The sequence below is a fragment of the Schistocerca piceifrons genome, chromosome X (assembly GCF_021461385.2).
Source record: "Schistocerca piceifrons isolate TAMUIC-IGC-003096 chromosome X, iqSchPice1.1, whole genome shotgun sequence".
Taxonomy (NCBI): Eukaryota; Metazoa; Arthropoda; class Insecta; order Orthoptera; family Acrididae; genus Schistocerca; species Schistocerca piceifrons.
The window spans coordinates 742,956,540-742,971,209 of record NC_060149.1 but is presented as its reverse complement, the minus strand read 5'-3'; the positions used below and the strand labels follow the sequence as shown (position 1 = coordinate 742,971,209).

General features: G+C 43.9%; 1 protein-coding gene across 1 annotated transcript in view; it reads right to left on the bottom strand.

Moving 5' to 3' along the window:
• The window catches only part of LOC124723113 (protein obstructor-E-like), an 83,562-nt gene that overhangs the window by 16,252 nt on the left and 52,640 nt on the right, over positions 1 to 14,670 (bottom strand). Inside the window, exon 3 of the mRNA XM_047248295.1 lies at positions 2,381 to 2,581. Within this exon, the coding sequence (XP_047104251.1) occupies positions 2,381 to 2,581 (201 nt within the window). The remainder of the gene's footprint in view (positions 1 to 2,380; positions 2,582 to 14,670) is intronic.

Here is a 14,670-nt window from a genome sequence, read left to right as displayed (position 1 = left end):
GCGCCATGTATAGCTAATGTCGAAGGATCGAGCTGTCGAAAAGGTTTAAACAGTAAATCCAGGTGTCAAAAGGAGCAAAGGGAGACCCCGGAAAAGATGGCTGAAGGATGTGGAAAATTATTTGAGAAAGATTGGAGTCAGGAGATGGAGGAAACGAGCAGAAAATCGTCAGGATTAGGCTGTGATCATCAGAGAGGTCAAGGCCCTACATGGGCTGTAGCACCAAGGAGTAAGTAAGTAAATACACAGGGAGTGAAAGTTTATCTACAACTTGTACTAAAGCTAGACTGCAGATATGAATCAAATGACATTAAAGAGAAGCAGCAGTTGACAAGGGGATGGGACAGGGTTATAGCCTATTGCAGGTATTATTCAGTCTGCGTATTGAGCATGCAGTAAAATAGACCAAGGACAAATTAGGAAAGGAAATTAAAGTTCAGGGTGAAAAAGAAAATTTTTGAGCTTTCGCCGATGACATTGTGATTCTGTCGGATACAGCAAAGGACTTGGAAGATCAAATAAGCAGAATGGATAACGCCTTGAAAAGGGGTGATTGGATGAATGCCGTCAACAAAAGCAAACTAAGTGTTATGGAACATAGTCAAATTTAATCAGGCTATGCTGAAGGAATTACGTTAGGAAGTAAGACACTAATAGTAGCTGATGCGTTTGGCTATTTAGGCAACAAAATAATTGACGATAACGGAGTAGGGAGGGTGTAAAATGCAGACTGGTAAGAACAAGAAAAGAGTTTCTGACAAAGAGAAATTCGTTAACGCTAAATTTGAATTTAATAGTTAGGAAGTCATTTTTGAAGGTATTTATCTGGAGTGTCGCCTTGTGCGAAAGTGAAACGTGGACGATAAACATTTCAAGCAAGAACAGAACAGAAGCTTCTGAAGTATAGTACTAGTTTGTGTGTGTGTGTGCGTGTGTGTGTGCGTGTGTGTGTGTGTGTGTGTGTGTGTGTGTCTGGAAGGGGGAGATGGGTGAAAATTGTAGGAGGAGGCTAAGGCTTGACTAAAGAAAGCAGGTTCAAATGGGTGTAAGTTGTATTAGTTACACAAGGCTATACAGCTGCCCCTGGTGACGTCGTTTAATGCAACCCGCAATGTTATTTCTGACCTTCAGAAACCATGGGCGAGATTTTCATATTCTCTCGTTCACTACGCTAAAACTATTGGTCCTACATAAAAATGACCCTGACCTTTTTGTAGGAAATTTAATGTAGTCAAATTTTGTACTCGGATACGTTTTCGCTGGAAGCCACTGTTTTCAAGTTATTCAAGAAAAACGTACAAAAGTGACCTTCAAGCGTACCTCCATCTCCACTCTCATCCCTCACCAATCAGCATTTCTAGTATTTTTTTCATGGCAATCACTCCTACAAATGTACAAAACTTTCTAATTACACGAACTGTTCCGATATTTGACCTTTTTCGGTCACTCTTGATTGGGCTACTATGTCGACAACATAATCGGCTATTTCGTTCACGTTAATAATTTAAACGTGTCCGTGAGGGTGATGAAAGGTAAACGACTTTTGTAAACATTACGCTACAACTAATTACGCTGGAAATTCGATCCAAGCTTAACCCTTACAGACACGATAGTTTCGTAGTCAGAAGGCCTGACGAATACGACGTAATTGTTCAGTTCATGCTGCTAAAATTCAAAAAAATTTAGATAAAATTTACACAAACGTCAGTTTTACTATTTTGAAGTACTCGAATAAGCCGGTGACGTAATAAGGCCACTGCATGAAGACCAAAAATGTCGAATGTGGAAGTAACTCGTGCAGTCGCAAATTCTTGTACAGTGATAGGACGGATTGCCATAAACAACGTACCAGAAATCCTGACTGTTTGGGGCTGAGTATGGAAGTGGGGATGCGCCCGAAAGTCAGTTTTGGTAGTTTTTCTTGAATAACTCGAAAACTACGTCCTCTAGCGAAAAAGTATCCCTGGGCAAAATCTGACTTCATTAAATTTCCTGCAGAAAGGTCACGTTCATTTTTTCTATAGGACTTAGAGTTTGCGCGTAGCGAGCGAGAGAGTATGAAAATCTCGCAGGTGGTTTTTGAAACCCATGTATAGGCTTGTGGGTTGCATAAAACGACGTCGGTAGGGGTAGCTGAATCACCCCATATAGAGATGACGATATTTGCACAGGACAGACTAACATGGAGAGTTTCATCAAACCAGTCTTCGGATTGAAGACCACAACAACATGATTGGATTCGCCTGTGGTCTTTCCTGTCAAAAGTTATAGTCATTACATAAGTTAATAGGTGTTTCCGTAGTAATAGTACTACCACTATTTCTAGCGGTTTATTGAGGAAAGAACTAATATGCTTTGGGTGACGCCTTTGTTTTCTTACCTTGGGAGGAGCAGCCTTTCTTCTTGGCTTCATCTGGCCACGTGCAGATGCCGGTGCGCTCATTGTAGACGAGTCCGTCAGGACAGGTGATCATGTTGAACTTGCCGTCCACGCAGTAGTAGAACTTGTCGCACACGTTCGGCTCCTCATGCGCGAAGTAACCGTGCTTACGTGGGCAGTGCAGACTGGGTTGTGGCGTTTCTGCAGAAAAAGATGCGACAAACATTTACATTAGTCCCCAGTCACGACTCATCGATATCATATTCATTGCAGGGCTTTTGCTCAAAGCTATTTTGATGGAATGAACATTTTCTATCACAGAAAACCAGAAACAGAAAGTAAGAAAAATGGTTCGCATTAGCTAGACTCAGACTGTATTGTACATGACTTAAATCGTCTTCTTATTACATTTCGGTGAACTCTCGTAGAATGGTCGACTGCAACTATAAGAAGGAAGATACTCTTTAGACATGTCTGATACAGCTGCAGGAATTAAGTTTAGTTTTCTTGTAACAGAGAGCAACGGTCTTCTTCTTTCACTTCGGTAGGTTAAGTCATTGAAATCCGTTTACGATCTACAAGGATACTGTGGGGCGGGTCTGTCCCTTAAAATCAACCTTGACACATTGACGGCGGTGGTTTCTTGAATGTTTTGATACAAAAGTGCTGTATGCCCCAGAATATACGGGATACAGCCTACATAGAATAGCGACGAGATGCCTATGAACATACGAGGGTTGTCGATAAAGTAAGTTTCGATCGGTCGCTAAATGGAAACCACTGTGAAAATCAGAAACATTTTATTTGCAAAGTTAGCTATACTTTCCAGATACTTCTCTACGTAGTCGCCGCTCTGACGCAGACATTTGTCCGAGCGTAACACCAAATTTCCTACACCATCGTCATAGAAGGCAACCGCCTGTGCTTTCCGATAATTCTCTATGCTGGTCTATAGCGCGTAGCCTGCGCCCATGTGTTGTCTTCGTATCCAGCGTTTCATGTGAACAGAGATGGTACTTAGGACGAGCCAATTAGGCCTGTGTTGTGGGTGATCAAACACGTCGCATCGAAAAGGCTGCAGGAGCGCCTTCACTGCCCCTGCAGAGTGCGGTTGAGAATTGCCATGAAGAAGGAAGTGCGTAGCAGTTGTGTTAGGCGGGCTGCATTCATTAAGGCAAAGCCTGTCAGCGGGCCCTCCTACTTGGTGGGAGACATCGTTGTTCTAGGCACCTTTACTCGCCCACAACGCGCTCACAACTGAAAAGAGCGTCTTGATGCGGTCGACGGTCATACTAGAGACACTACCCAACACATGTGTGCAAACCTTCATCGGGTTTTCACTGTGGTGTCCATTTCGCGACCGATCGGAACTTACTTTCTCGACAACCCTCATAGTTAATGCCAGACTCCAAAGAGGGTATACGCGACAAGGACTATGTTACACATCCGCCATACGTCACACAAGTAGTTCCCAAGCGTACATCCATCCACCAAACGTGAATATAAGTAGGCATACACCTACACTCACGTTAAATGGGGCTGTAGCCCTCCGAGAAGGGGTGAATCGCCCATGTTAAGACCGCGAAATGTGTGGGAACCAACATCCCAAGGAAAGAGCTGCGTTCATTGACGCCCACTATGCCGCCCCCTGAGGACTTTTCATTTCGATTCTGAGCGCTGTGTGTCTGAAATGTTTTCATCGCCACCCATAAGAAATCCACGTGATTTCAACGCTGAGCGTCGAGGTTGTGACCTTCATCGGAGAGAAGTCAAAAGAAGAGATGAACTTTGGGTAAGACAGGCTTTGACGACCTTCCCATAGCGTCACACGTCTACGGTGGCGTTGGGCAGAAATTTGGTGCCAATGTGACATCATTAACCCACTTTACACATCACATTAACTTCTGAGCTCTGCCCCTTTTTTTCGTAAGTGCCGACACCTTGCTGGTTGAAGCACCGTTGAGCCCGAGGGTGAAGTCGCAGGGCGCCAAGCTTTTGCACCCTTACAGAAGAAGGTTGTGTGCATCTTCGAGCCAGATTTCAAACATATGCGTCGCAACAGGACGAAAATTACGGGGTTTCGATAAAGTTATCCTTTAATTCTGTTGTGCAGAGCATCTTACATATTACATGCATCTGCTTTGATGTAAAAAAAAATTTCTGTGCAGTTGAGTGACAAAGATAGCTGGAATAAAGAACAGGACGAATTAGTTTGTAACGAGGACATGGAGATCAAATGCTCCGTATTAGAAGACAGTCATCAAATTCCAGATCGACGTCTAAAACTCTTTGCTCCCAGCAAGTATTTTGTGCTAAAGCTTTAACTCACAGTAAGCGAATTCTTACTTAACTGTTATTCGTAAGCCCCATTTACTTCCTTGTGGCTTAATATGCCGTCGAAGGCTGAATCCGATCTGTATTGATTCTGTCATTCTTTTAACTTCGCCGGCCGGAGTGGCCGTGCGGTTCTAGGCGCTACAGTCTGGAACCGAGCGACCGCTACGGTCGCAGGTTCGAATCCTGCCTCGGGTATGGATGTGTGGGATGTCCATAGGTTAGTTAGGTTTAATTAGTTCTAAGTTCTAGGCGACTGATGACCTCAGAAGTAAAGTCGCATAGTGCTCGGAGCCATTTTCTTTTAACTTAACAGCGTGAATGTTCTGTTTACATTAAAAAATTGAGCTAATATGTGCATTTTGGACAAAGGAAAAGTTGAATTTATAGAGATTTATTTTTGTTGGTATTATAAAAGTTTGGGCTTATCACACATAGCACACCATGTGGTGAAGGATATGTAATACTAAGAAGAAAAATGTTCAGCAAGTTCAGTAACAGATACTACATTGTTCTGTAGAACAGATGTAACAGACTGGGAGAAAAATGTACAAGTATTTCTTAAGCATTAGTCAGTTTTCCTTTAGAGTTGGGAAACATATAGTGAGAATCAGTATTTCTGTTTTAACTGCTTGAATATCCGTGTTCAGTGGATAAAGAAATCAGCTATTCTCTTTATCATCGGAGACGATTGCAGAGCACCTTTCACAGAAACCGCTGGAATAATTGTAGTGACCATGGTTCTTTTAGGTCAGATTAATGTGAAGACCGTATAAACTATATTAGTAAACACAAATAGCACTTGTTAACAGTTCATAACTATGTGTCAGATACGCCTTACTTGACAATAAACGATACGTTTGTTTGTGCTATGTCTATCACACTGGCACGGTAAAGAGTCAGCTGATTGTTAATTAGCCTGAAGATTCAAATTCACCCCAGGTGACTAGTGTTAGGTCTACACTGCGATCATACACTACGAAAGCCAGTAATTCTAGGAGGGAAAATTAAGATGCAGCCACACGGAAAACGAGACGAAAACCACAATGACAAAATAAACACAGAGAAAACATCCAAAATATATAATAAATATAGTTGAAACAGACCTGATTTGCTTGGTCTTTATTTTTTTGTGTTTCCTGAGAACATTCCAGCTGACGCGAGGACATACGAGAACATCGAAAAAATGAATATTCAAAAAAAAGTTAGTTTTTCACGTTCAAAAATAATCTCGAAGGCTCAAAACCAGTCTTGAGTAGTCTTAAATCCACTAATTTGGAATAAAGCACTCTGTTACGCACATGTTCATTTCTGTATAGGCCAACGGCCTTGCCACGTTTACTACACCGATTCGCTTCGGATCACCGAAGTTAAGCAACGCTGGGCGTGACCCTACATGAATGAGTAACCGCCCTGGTATGTCACGCGCTGTTGGCAATTTCCCCTTTGCCTTTCCTCCGAAGAAGAGGAGGGCTGGTGACTTACAGTTTCTGATCAGCAGACTTTGCGCCAATATCCTGGACTAAATTCCAAACCTCTCCAATGTTTCTCATTGAGTGAGGAAATGTGACGCTGTTTATGGTGATCCGTCCGTCGGATAGGGACGTTAAGTTCGGCGGTCCCCTTGCCGCTATTTGAGAGAAGTAGGCAATGTACCGGCACAGGGTTTCATTCTCTCCCTTCTCTCCTCATCATATAGCGTGAAGAGACACCACACTACACACATATCCAGTACAGTCAAGTACATGTATTAGATACGCTTAACTCAACAGATCGCACGATTGGTGAAGGAAAGGGGCCGGTGTTCGCGAAGTATAGGAAAAACCTTTCCATTTAGATGGCTAAACGTCCCCCTCGTGTCTCCCAACCAATCATGACATTCGACTTTACTTTTTTGTTTCTTTATAGCACACTGAGAACATTCCAAAACGTTAGAGAATGTTAAAGAGGACTGTGGAACTTACTAGAACACTAAAACATTCAAGAACATTCGAAAGCATTAAAGAACACTCCAGGATAATTTAGAACGCTCTGCTGTACTCTGGAACATTCTAGAATATTTTAAAACATTCGAAAACATTCGTTAATATTCAAGAATATTTGCAAAAGCTCGAGAACGTTTTAGGTAATTTCAAATTTTTTCCCTTGGATTATACATTCATGCGAAACAGATGGAATATCTGCTGGTGACCACCACATTGTGATAGCGACCACTTCAAAATCTCATATTCCCACGACCACAACAGTCAAATGGTTCAAATGGCTCTGAGCACTATGGGACTTAACATCTGAGGTCATCAGTCCCCTAGAACTTAGAACTACTTAAACCTAACTAACCTAAGGACATCACACACATCCATGCCCGAGGCAGGATTCAAACCTGCGACCGTAGCGGTCACGTGGTTCCAGACTGAAGCGCCTAGAACCGCTCGGCCACAACGGCCGGCACCACAACAGTCACCACTGCACAACCACTATAGTGAACAAATGGGAAACCAAGGGTAGCACTAGACACAAAAACTAGTGATTGACAGTGACGGGGTTTCGAGGTATCGTAACCTTCTCTCGTAAACACTAGAGAGAGAGAGAGAGAGAGAGACAGACAGACAGACAGATAGACAGATAGAGAGAGAGAGAGAGAGAGAGGCGGGAGGGCGAAAGGGGGGGGGGGGGGAGAGAAACATGGTCTTATCCTCGCTGCGCCTGAAATACACTTGTAAAAAATTATAAGCTTCCTTTGGTGACATTTTAATCGAAAACACAGGACTGAATTGATGCTCTCCACTACTCGCACCAAATGATCTCATCTGAAAGCAACTATTCTACCATCTTACATTTTGTAGAAAACGATTTGATTTCGAAGTTTCTCCAGTCATGTAATTAAATATTTCTGGTAGAACACTTTCAGTGGTGCTAATATAACTTTTCCACTCCTGAGACGCATTCTTGGATTCTCTACTGATATTCTTTGCACTGTGGAACTGACATACTAGATCCACATTTTGTCAACGACAACATATTTGAGTTTTTTGTAGTCTTTAATGGGATAGTGGTGGAATTCTCTACTTCTGCTTTGCACTTCTCTTACATAAATGTTTTGTTCATGCGCTTGTAATCGTTATCTTTCAGAAAATTCGCTCATCATAACTCTGCTTAGTTCATTTCATACCGTTTCTTCAGCAGTTTCTCCATGTCTGCTTGCTGATTGTCTCACTCGATCCCCTACTCTACTTTCATCTCGGTATTCACCCTTTAAGTTTTCTCTCAATCTATTGATTCTCTTCCGTTGTGAAGCTCAACGTGCAGCTCGCGTATCATCTGTTTCTTTTCTTCCCTGTTCTTTCTGTTTCCTTCTTTTCAATTTATCACTGGCCAGACCTCCTCCTCGGCCGGCCGGAGTGACCGAGCGGTTCTAGGCGCTACAGTCTGGAACCGCGCGACCGCTACGGTCGCAGGTTCGAATCCTGCCTCGGGCATGGACGTGTGTGATGTCCTTAGGTTAGTTAGGTTTAAGTAGTTCTAAGTTTTAGGGGACTGATGACCTCAGAAGTTAAGTCCCATAGTGCTCAGAGCCACTTGAACCATTTAGCCCCCTCCTCTTTTACGTTTCGGCATCCTAGTAAATATTAGTAGTACTTTACACATTAAGATTCGACTTAATACACTATTCACTACCTTAATTATTTTACATTTATTTCACTTTCAATCGCCTGTTACTTTTCCTTGATCGACTGTAATCGATTTTCAAAACCAAACTGGTATATGTGCCTCTCCACCGCCTATATATATATATATATATATATATATATATATATATATATATATATATATATATATATATATATATATATACCCTTCTGAGCTGGAACTTATCCCTACCACAACAGGATAATGGAGCATTCGAGAACGTTCGAGAACAACCTGGAACATTCGAGAACAGCCTTGAACATTCCAGAACATTCTTGAACACCTGTATTTACGAACCCAACTCCTGCAGTTCCAAACCAAAACCTTTTTCATGGATGGGGGATGGAACACTACCGTCCCATATAATCCCCACTGGGCAGCGGGTGTGGGTTGCGGAGCTGTAGTGAAACGCACGGACAAACCACGCTTACATTTATTTCATCCTTATCTTGCCAGGCGAGTGTTTCTCCTTCAGTCACACCCACCAAACCACTAGCCCACATCTTTTCACTTCCCATTTGATCTTGGTCATGGTCGATGTCTTAGGAAATCAGGCTGAACATGGCACCGCGACCGGTCCTCTGGTTAGCAACTGAAACCAGCACGCTGCCAACTACTATGTAAATGTCACTTCATTCATATTTACGAAGACAGCGAGCTCCAGTGCATGTTCTTTTCTTCTCACTACGCCATTGCAGTGTTTAAAGAATATGATACTGTCTTGTATTTTTCCAGTAAGTTGTGTAATATATTCTGTACCTTTGTGTCGTTGAATGTGTATCAATTTTTATAAAGATGAAGCAAATAAAAAAGAAAATAAATGTAAATTAATGCATGCCACGAAATGTTAAAGTATTTTAGCATTTGACTGTATAATTAATATGTCATAATTGGAGGAAGTCATCTCACACAAATACCTGCGAACAACAATGCTTGGGTATGTGTGGTGGAACAATCCCACGGGCTCTGTTCTAGATAAAGCTAATGAGAAGCTTCGATTCATTGATTTGGTACTGGGAAACTGCAGTTCACTTATTAAAATATTCCTGACTAGTACCGTGAGACCATCATCAACATCGGAATCTTCCGAGGAAGATATGTACCAATGTTCCATCATGAAGCAATAAAAGCAGCGGATGACAGCAACCGACACCAACCAATAGCGCTCGTCTTTTGAAAGTATGTAACGTCACGCTTCGGTGCAGGAACACAAGGAAACGATGTTTACTGTTGTCGGTGGCGAGCCATTACGTGAATAGGATCTTCGTTGAATTTCTAACAAAAAATTCGTTTGTTCACAGAACAATAGACATTTTAATGAGCGTAACATTTCCAGCCTTGAACGCTTACATTCTACAAACAGGAGTTCGTCTACAAAAACAGTGTTACTTGGCGAAGCCAAGTCTCTCTGATGGAAGAGTGTGTCAGAAGCGTTGTTCACTCCGAACAGGCAGACACCTGATATATATATATATATATATATATATATATATATATATACACTCCTGGAAATTGAAATAAGAACACCGTGAATTCATTGTCCCAGGAAGGGGAAACTTTATTGACACATTCCTGGGGTCAGATACATCACATGATCACACTGACAGAACCACAGGCACATAGACACAGGCAACAGAGCATGCACAATGTCGGCACTAGTACAGTGTATATCCACCTTTCGCAGCAATGCAGGCTGCTATTCTCCCATGGAGACGATCGTAGAGATGCTGGATGTAGTCCTGTGGAACGGCTTGCCATGCCATTTCCACCTGGCGCCTCAGTTGGACCAGCGTTCGTGCTGGACGTGCAGACCGCGTGAGACGACGCTTCATCCAGTCCCAAACATGCTCAATGGGGGACAGATCCGGAGATCTTGCTGGCCAGGGTAGTTGACTTACACCTTCTAGAGCACGTTGGGCGGCACGGGATACATGCGGACGTGCATTGTCCTGTTGGAACAGCAAGTTCCCTTGCCGGTCTAGGAATGGTAGAACGATGGGTTCGATGACGGTTTGGGTGTACCGTGCACTATTCAGTGTCCCCTCGACGATCACCAGTGGTGTACGGCCAGTGTAGGAGATCGCTCCCCACACCATGATGCCGGGTGTTGGCCCTGTGTGCCTCGGTCGTATGCAGTCCTGATTGTGGCGCTCACCTGCACGGCGCCAAACACGCATACGACCATCATTGGCACCAAGGCAGAAGCGACTCTCATCGCTGAAGACGACACGTCTCCATTCGTCCCTCCATTCACGCCTGTCGCGACACCACTGGAGGCGGGCTGCACGATGTTGGGGCGTGAGCGGAAGACGGCCTAACGGTGTGCGGGACCGTAGCCCAGCTTCATGGAGACGGTTGCGAATGGTCCTCGCCGATACCCCAGGAGCAACAGTATCCCTAATTTGCTGGGAAGTGGCGGTGCGGTCCCCTACGGCACTGCGTAGGATCCTACGGTCTTGGCGTGCATCCGTGAGTCGCTGCGGTCCGGTCCCAGGTCGACGGGCACGTGCACCTTCCGCCGACCACTGGCGACAACATCGATGTACTGTGGAGACCTCACGCCCCACGTGTTGAGCAATTCGGCGGTACGTCCACCCGGCCTCCCGCATGCCCACTATACGCCCTCGCTCAAAGTCCGTCAACTGCACATACGGTTCACGTCCACGCTGTCGCGGCATGCTACCAGTGTTAAAAACTGCGATGGAGCTCCGTATGCCACGGCAAACTGGCTGACACTGACGGCGGCGGTGCACAAATGCTGCGCAGCTAGCGCCATTCGACGGCCAACACCGCGGTTCCTGGTGTGTCCGCTGTGCCGTGCGTGTGATCATTGCTTGTACAGCCCTCTCGCAGTGTCCGGAGCAAGTATGGTGGGTCTGACACACCGGTGTCAATGTGTTCTTTTTTCCATTTCCAGGAGTGTATATATGTTCCGAGTTATTCACAGCTGTTTAGACCTTTTCCTGCAACCTCTCACCCAAGTCTCAGTTCAAATTTCTTGATAATATGCCCTCCTCCACTTGATTTTTGCCGGCCTCGGTGGCCGTGCGGTTCTGGCGCTGCAGTCCGGAACAGCGAGGCTGCTACGGTCGCAGGTTCGAATCCTGCCTTGGGCATGGGTGTGTGTGATGTCCTACTTAGGTTTAAGTAGTTCTAAGTTCTAGGGGACTTATGACCTAAGATGTTGAGTCCCATAGTGCTCAGAGCCATTTGAACTTGATTTTTCCATTCTGTACGTGTTCTTCCTCTTTTTCCACGTAGGTTGCCAACAAAGTACTTCTTTCGGTCATGGTTCATTCCTAATCTCATCATCACATGTCTATGCCGTTTCAGACGCAGTTTTTCCCCCTATTCGGTGAGCTACATGGGAGTTTGCGATAGTTTCCTGATTTCTTTATTTGGGATCTTGTCTCACGCTGAACCTCCACAACTTCTTCTCAAAAAATCCATTGGCACGGCTTCAAGTCTTCTTCTGTCCTGTTTTGTCATTTCCCAGGATTCCGCTCCATATAAACAAATGCTTTGATTATGGGTTCATGTAACCTTATTTATCCTTTTCCTAATTTTATCTAACCAAGGGACAGAATTCTAATTTTTAAGCCCCGTATACATATATTTTCTTTACATTCTCAAAATGAGCAAGACTATTGTGATTCTCACAGATTTACTCGATCTCTGAATGGACTAGGGGGGCTGTCTCAATATGTTACACAATGAAAAGTACCACTGTCAAGCAGCTCACAGCTATTTACAAAATTTAAATATAGAAGTGGAGGTAGAAAATTACCGTGTACACAGCCAAGAGGGAAAACCTGCGAACATTAGTGATTACTTGTTTGTTGTAGTTTTTCTGTGGTTATACAGTGTGTTTCCGTAAGGGCGTGCCAAAATTTAACAGGACATACAGGATGCTCTACTGAACAATTTGAGGTAGGGAACCTGAAGTCGGAGAAGCCAGCTTAAGGAGATATTGGGAATAAAATTACATTACTGTGTACTTTTTTATATAAATTAGTTACAGTTAACTGTAATTACAGTCATTGACACACTGAACGTACCATTTATACTGTATCTTACAAAGCGTGCTGAAACTGATGGCCGTCAACCTCAATGTAAGCATGACATTGGCGAACGAGATTCTGATACACCCTGACAATTATCGCTGGTGTGTTTCGAATCACATCACAGGCAGCTACAAATCCGGCAACTAATTCCATCTCTGTGTCCGTTGAGATCTCGAAGTGACTTTAGGTATCCCTACATGAAATAATCAAGAGTATTCAGGTCAGGTGACCTCGCAGGCCATGAGATAGGACCTCCCCTTCCAATCCAGCGACCAGGAAATACAGTATTGAGATGGTTGCGGACATCCACGTTAGGGGGTGCACCGTCATGTTGTATCCACATCCTCTCACGAACAGCGAAGGGTACGTTCTCCAACAACTCAGATAGAACTCTTTGCACGAACCTCAAGTACAAGTGGTCATTCAAACGGATAGGTAGAAGATAGTGCCCAATGAGATTGTTGTCTACAATGCCGGCCCTGATATTCGCTGCAAAACGAACTTGATGGTGAGACTCTACTACAGCGTGAGGGTTTTCTTCATCCCATAAATGGCTATTCCTGCTGTTCGAAATATCATCACGATCAAATGAGGCCTCGTCAATAAACAGCAAGATCTGGAGGAAATTTGAGCCCTTAATCCATTGTTGAAGCAACCACTGACACAATGCGACCCTTGCTGCAAAGTCAGTGACAAGCATTGCAAGTGATACGGGTTTAACTGTTGTTCGTGGAGTACTTCCACACGCTAGTATGTCCAGCGCCCATTTCACGTGCAATACGACGAGTACTTGTAGTGGGGTCCGCTGCAACACATTCCAGCAACTCCTTTTCAAAATCGGTTGTGCGAATAGTCCTCATGTTGTCAGGTCCCTCGTTTCTTCTTTACAGTGAACCAGCATTCGTCGATCGAGAAAAATAAGCACTCGTTGTGGCGGATGATGTCTGTTAGGAAATCGTGCCCTGTACAAACTTTCAGCAGCCAGCAACGTACTTCCCCATACCCAAGGTGCATGCCAGTTAGTTCTGTGAACTGTACCAATACTCCTCCGTCGTATGTATGTCTATGAATAGTACTGAGTAATGAAAGAGTCTGTCGTTGATTCATAGCACATTCTGTTATGGGACAAGTAAAGTATGTTATAGTCAAGTAAAGTAAACAAAAGCTGCATCATGACTTCCTGGTAATCAGGCTCGTATTCCCTGTTTCCTTAGCCGGCCGGAGTGGCCGTGCGATTCTAGGCGCTACAGTCTGGAGCCGAGCGACCGCTACGGTCGCAGGTTCGAATCCTGCCTCGGGCATGGATATGTGTGATGTCCTTAGGTTAGTTAGGTTTAATTAGTTCTAAGTTCTAGGCGACTGATGACCTCAGAAGTTAAGTCGCATAGTGCTCAGAGCCATTTGAACCATTTGAACCTGTTTCCTTGCAGGAAATGAAGAATTTATATGTAAATAAACAGTGTAAATTTGTACGCACCCTTGTTGTAGATAAACCGCAAAATAGTAATGCTGCACAAAGCGGTAGATAAGGTTGCTTCCATATCTCCTTAAGCTGGCTTCTCCGACACCGGGTTCCCTACCTCAAATTGTTCAGTGGAGCATTCTCTATGTCCTGTTACATTTTTGCACGCTCTTACGGGAACATCCTGTAGGCGCTAGAAGAACGTGAACTTCTTGCTCGGAGTAGGCACTCGGATGTTGCCAGATGACCTGTTCACCTTGCACAAAGGTTATCCAACTCTTCAAGGCCTTACCACTGCGTTGTCTCCGCAGCCGGCAGCGTGCACACAACTTCCATCGTCCCTTGCACTCGGAGACCGAGCTGCTATCCTCCAGTTTACTCTAAACTTAGTTTCAGTCTTCTCTGATACTAAAATCTGTTGAAATAAATTTCAACTTTTTGCCTAATGCAGACGTACTGTCGCCATTAGAACGGGTAGTTTGTGTACTGCATCGGCACAATACACTTAAGAATCAGGTTAAAACACCGTCGGTAACCTGAATGTCATCTACTGCACAACTGTGAGAAATTCTGAAATGCGGTACTACAGCACAAGAAACATTGTATTATTGAACTCAGTACTCACAGATAATTAATATCGGTTGATTTAATAAGTCTTTCTACCCAACGAAAGTCTCAAAGACTACAGCGTTTGCACAAATCTTAAAATATTTTAAGAGCACGAGAGATCCAATTAAGATCGG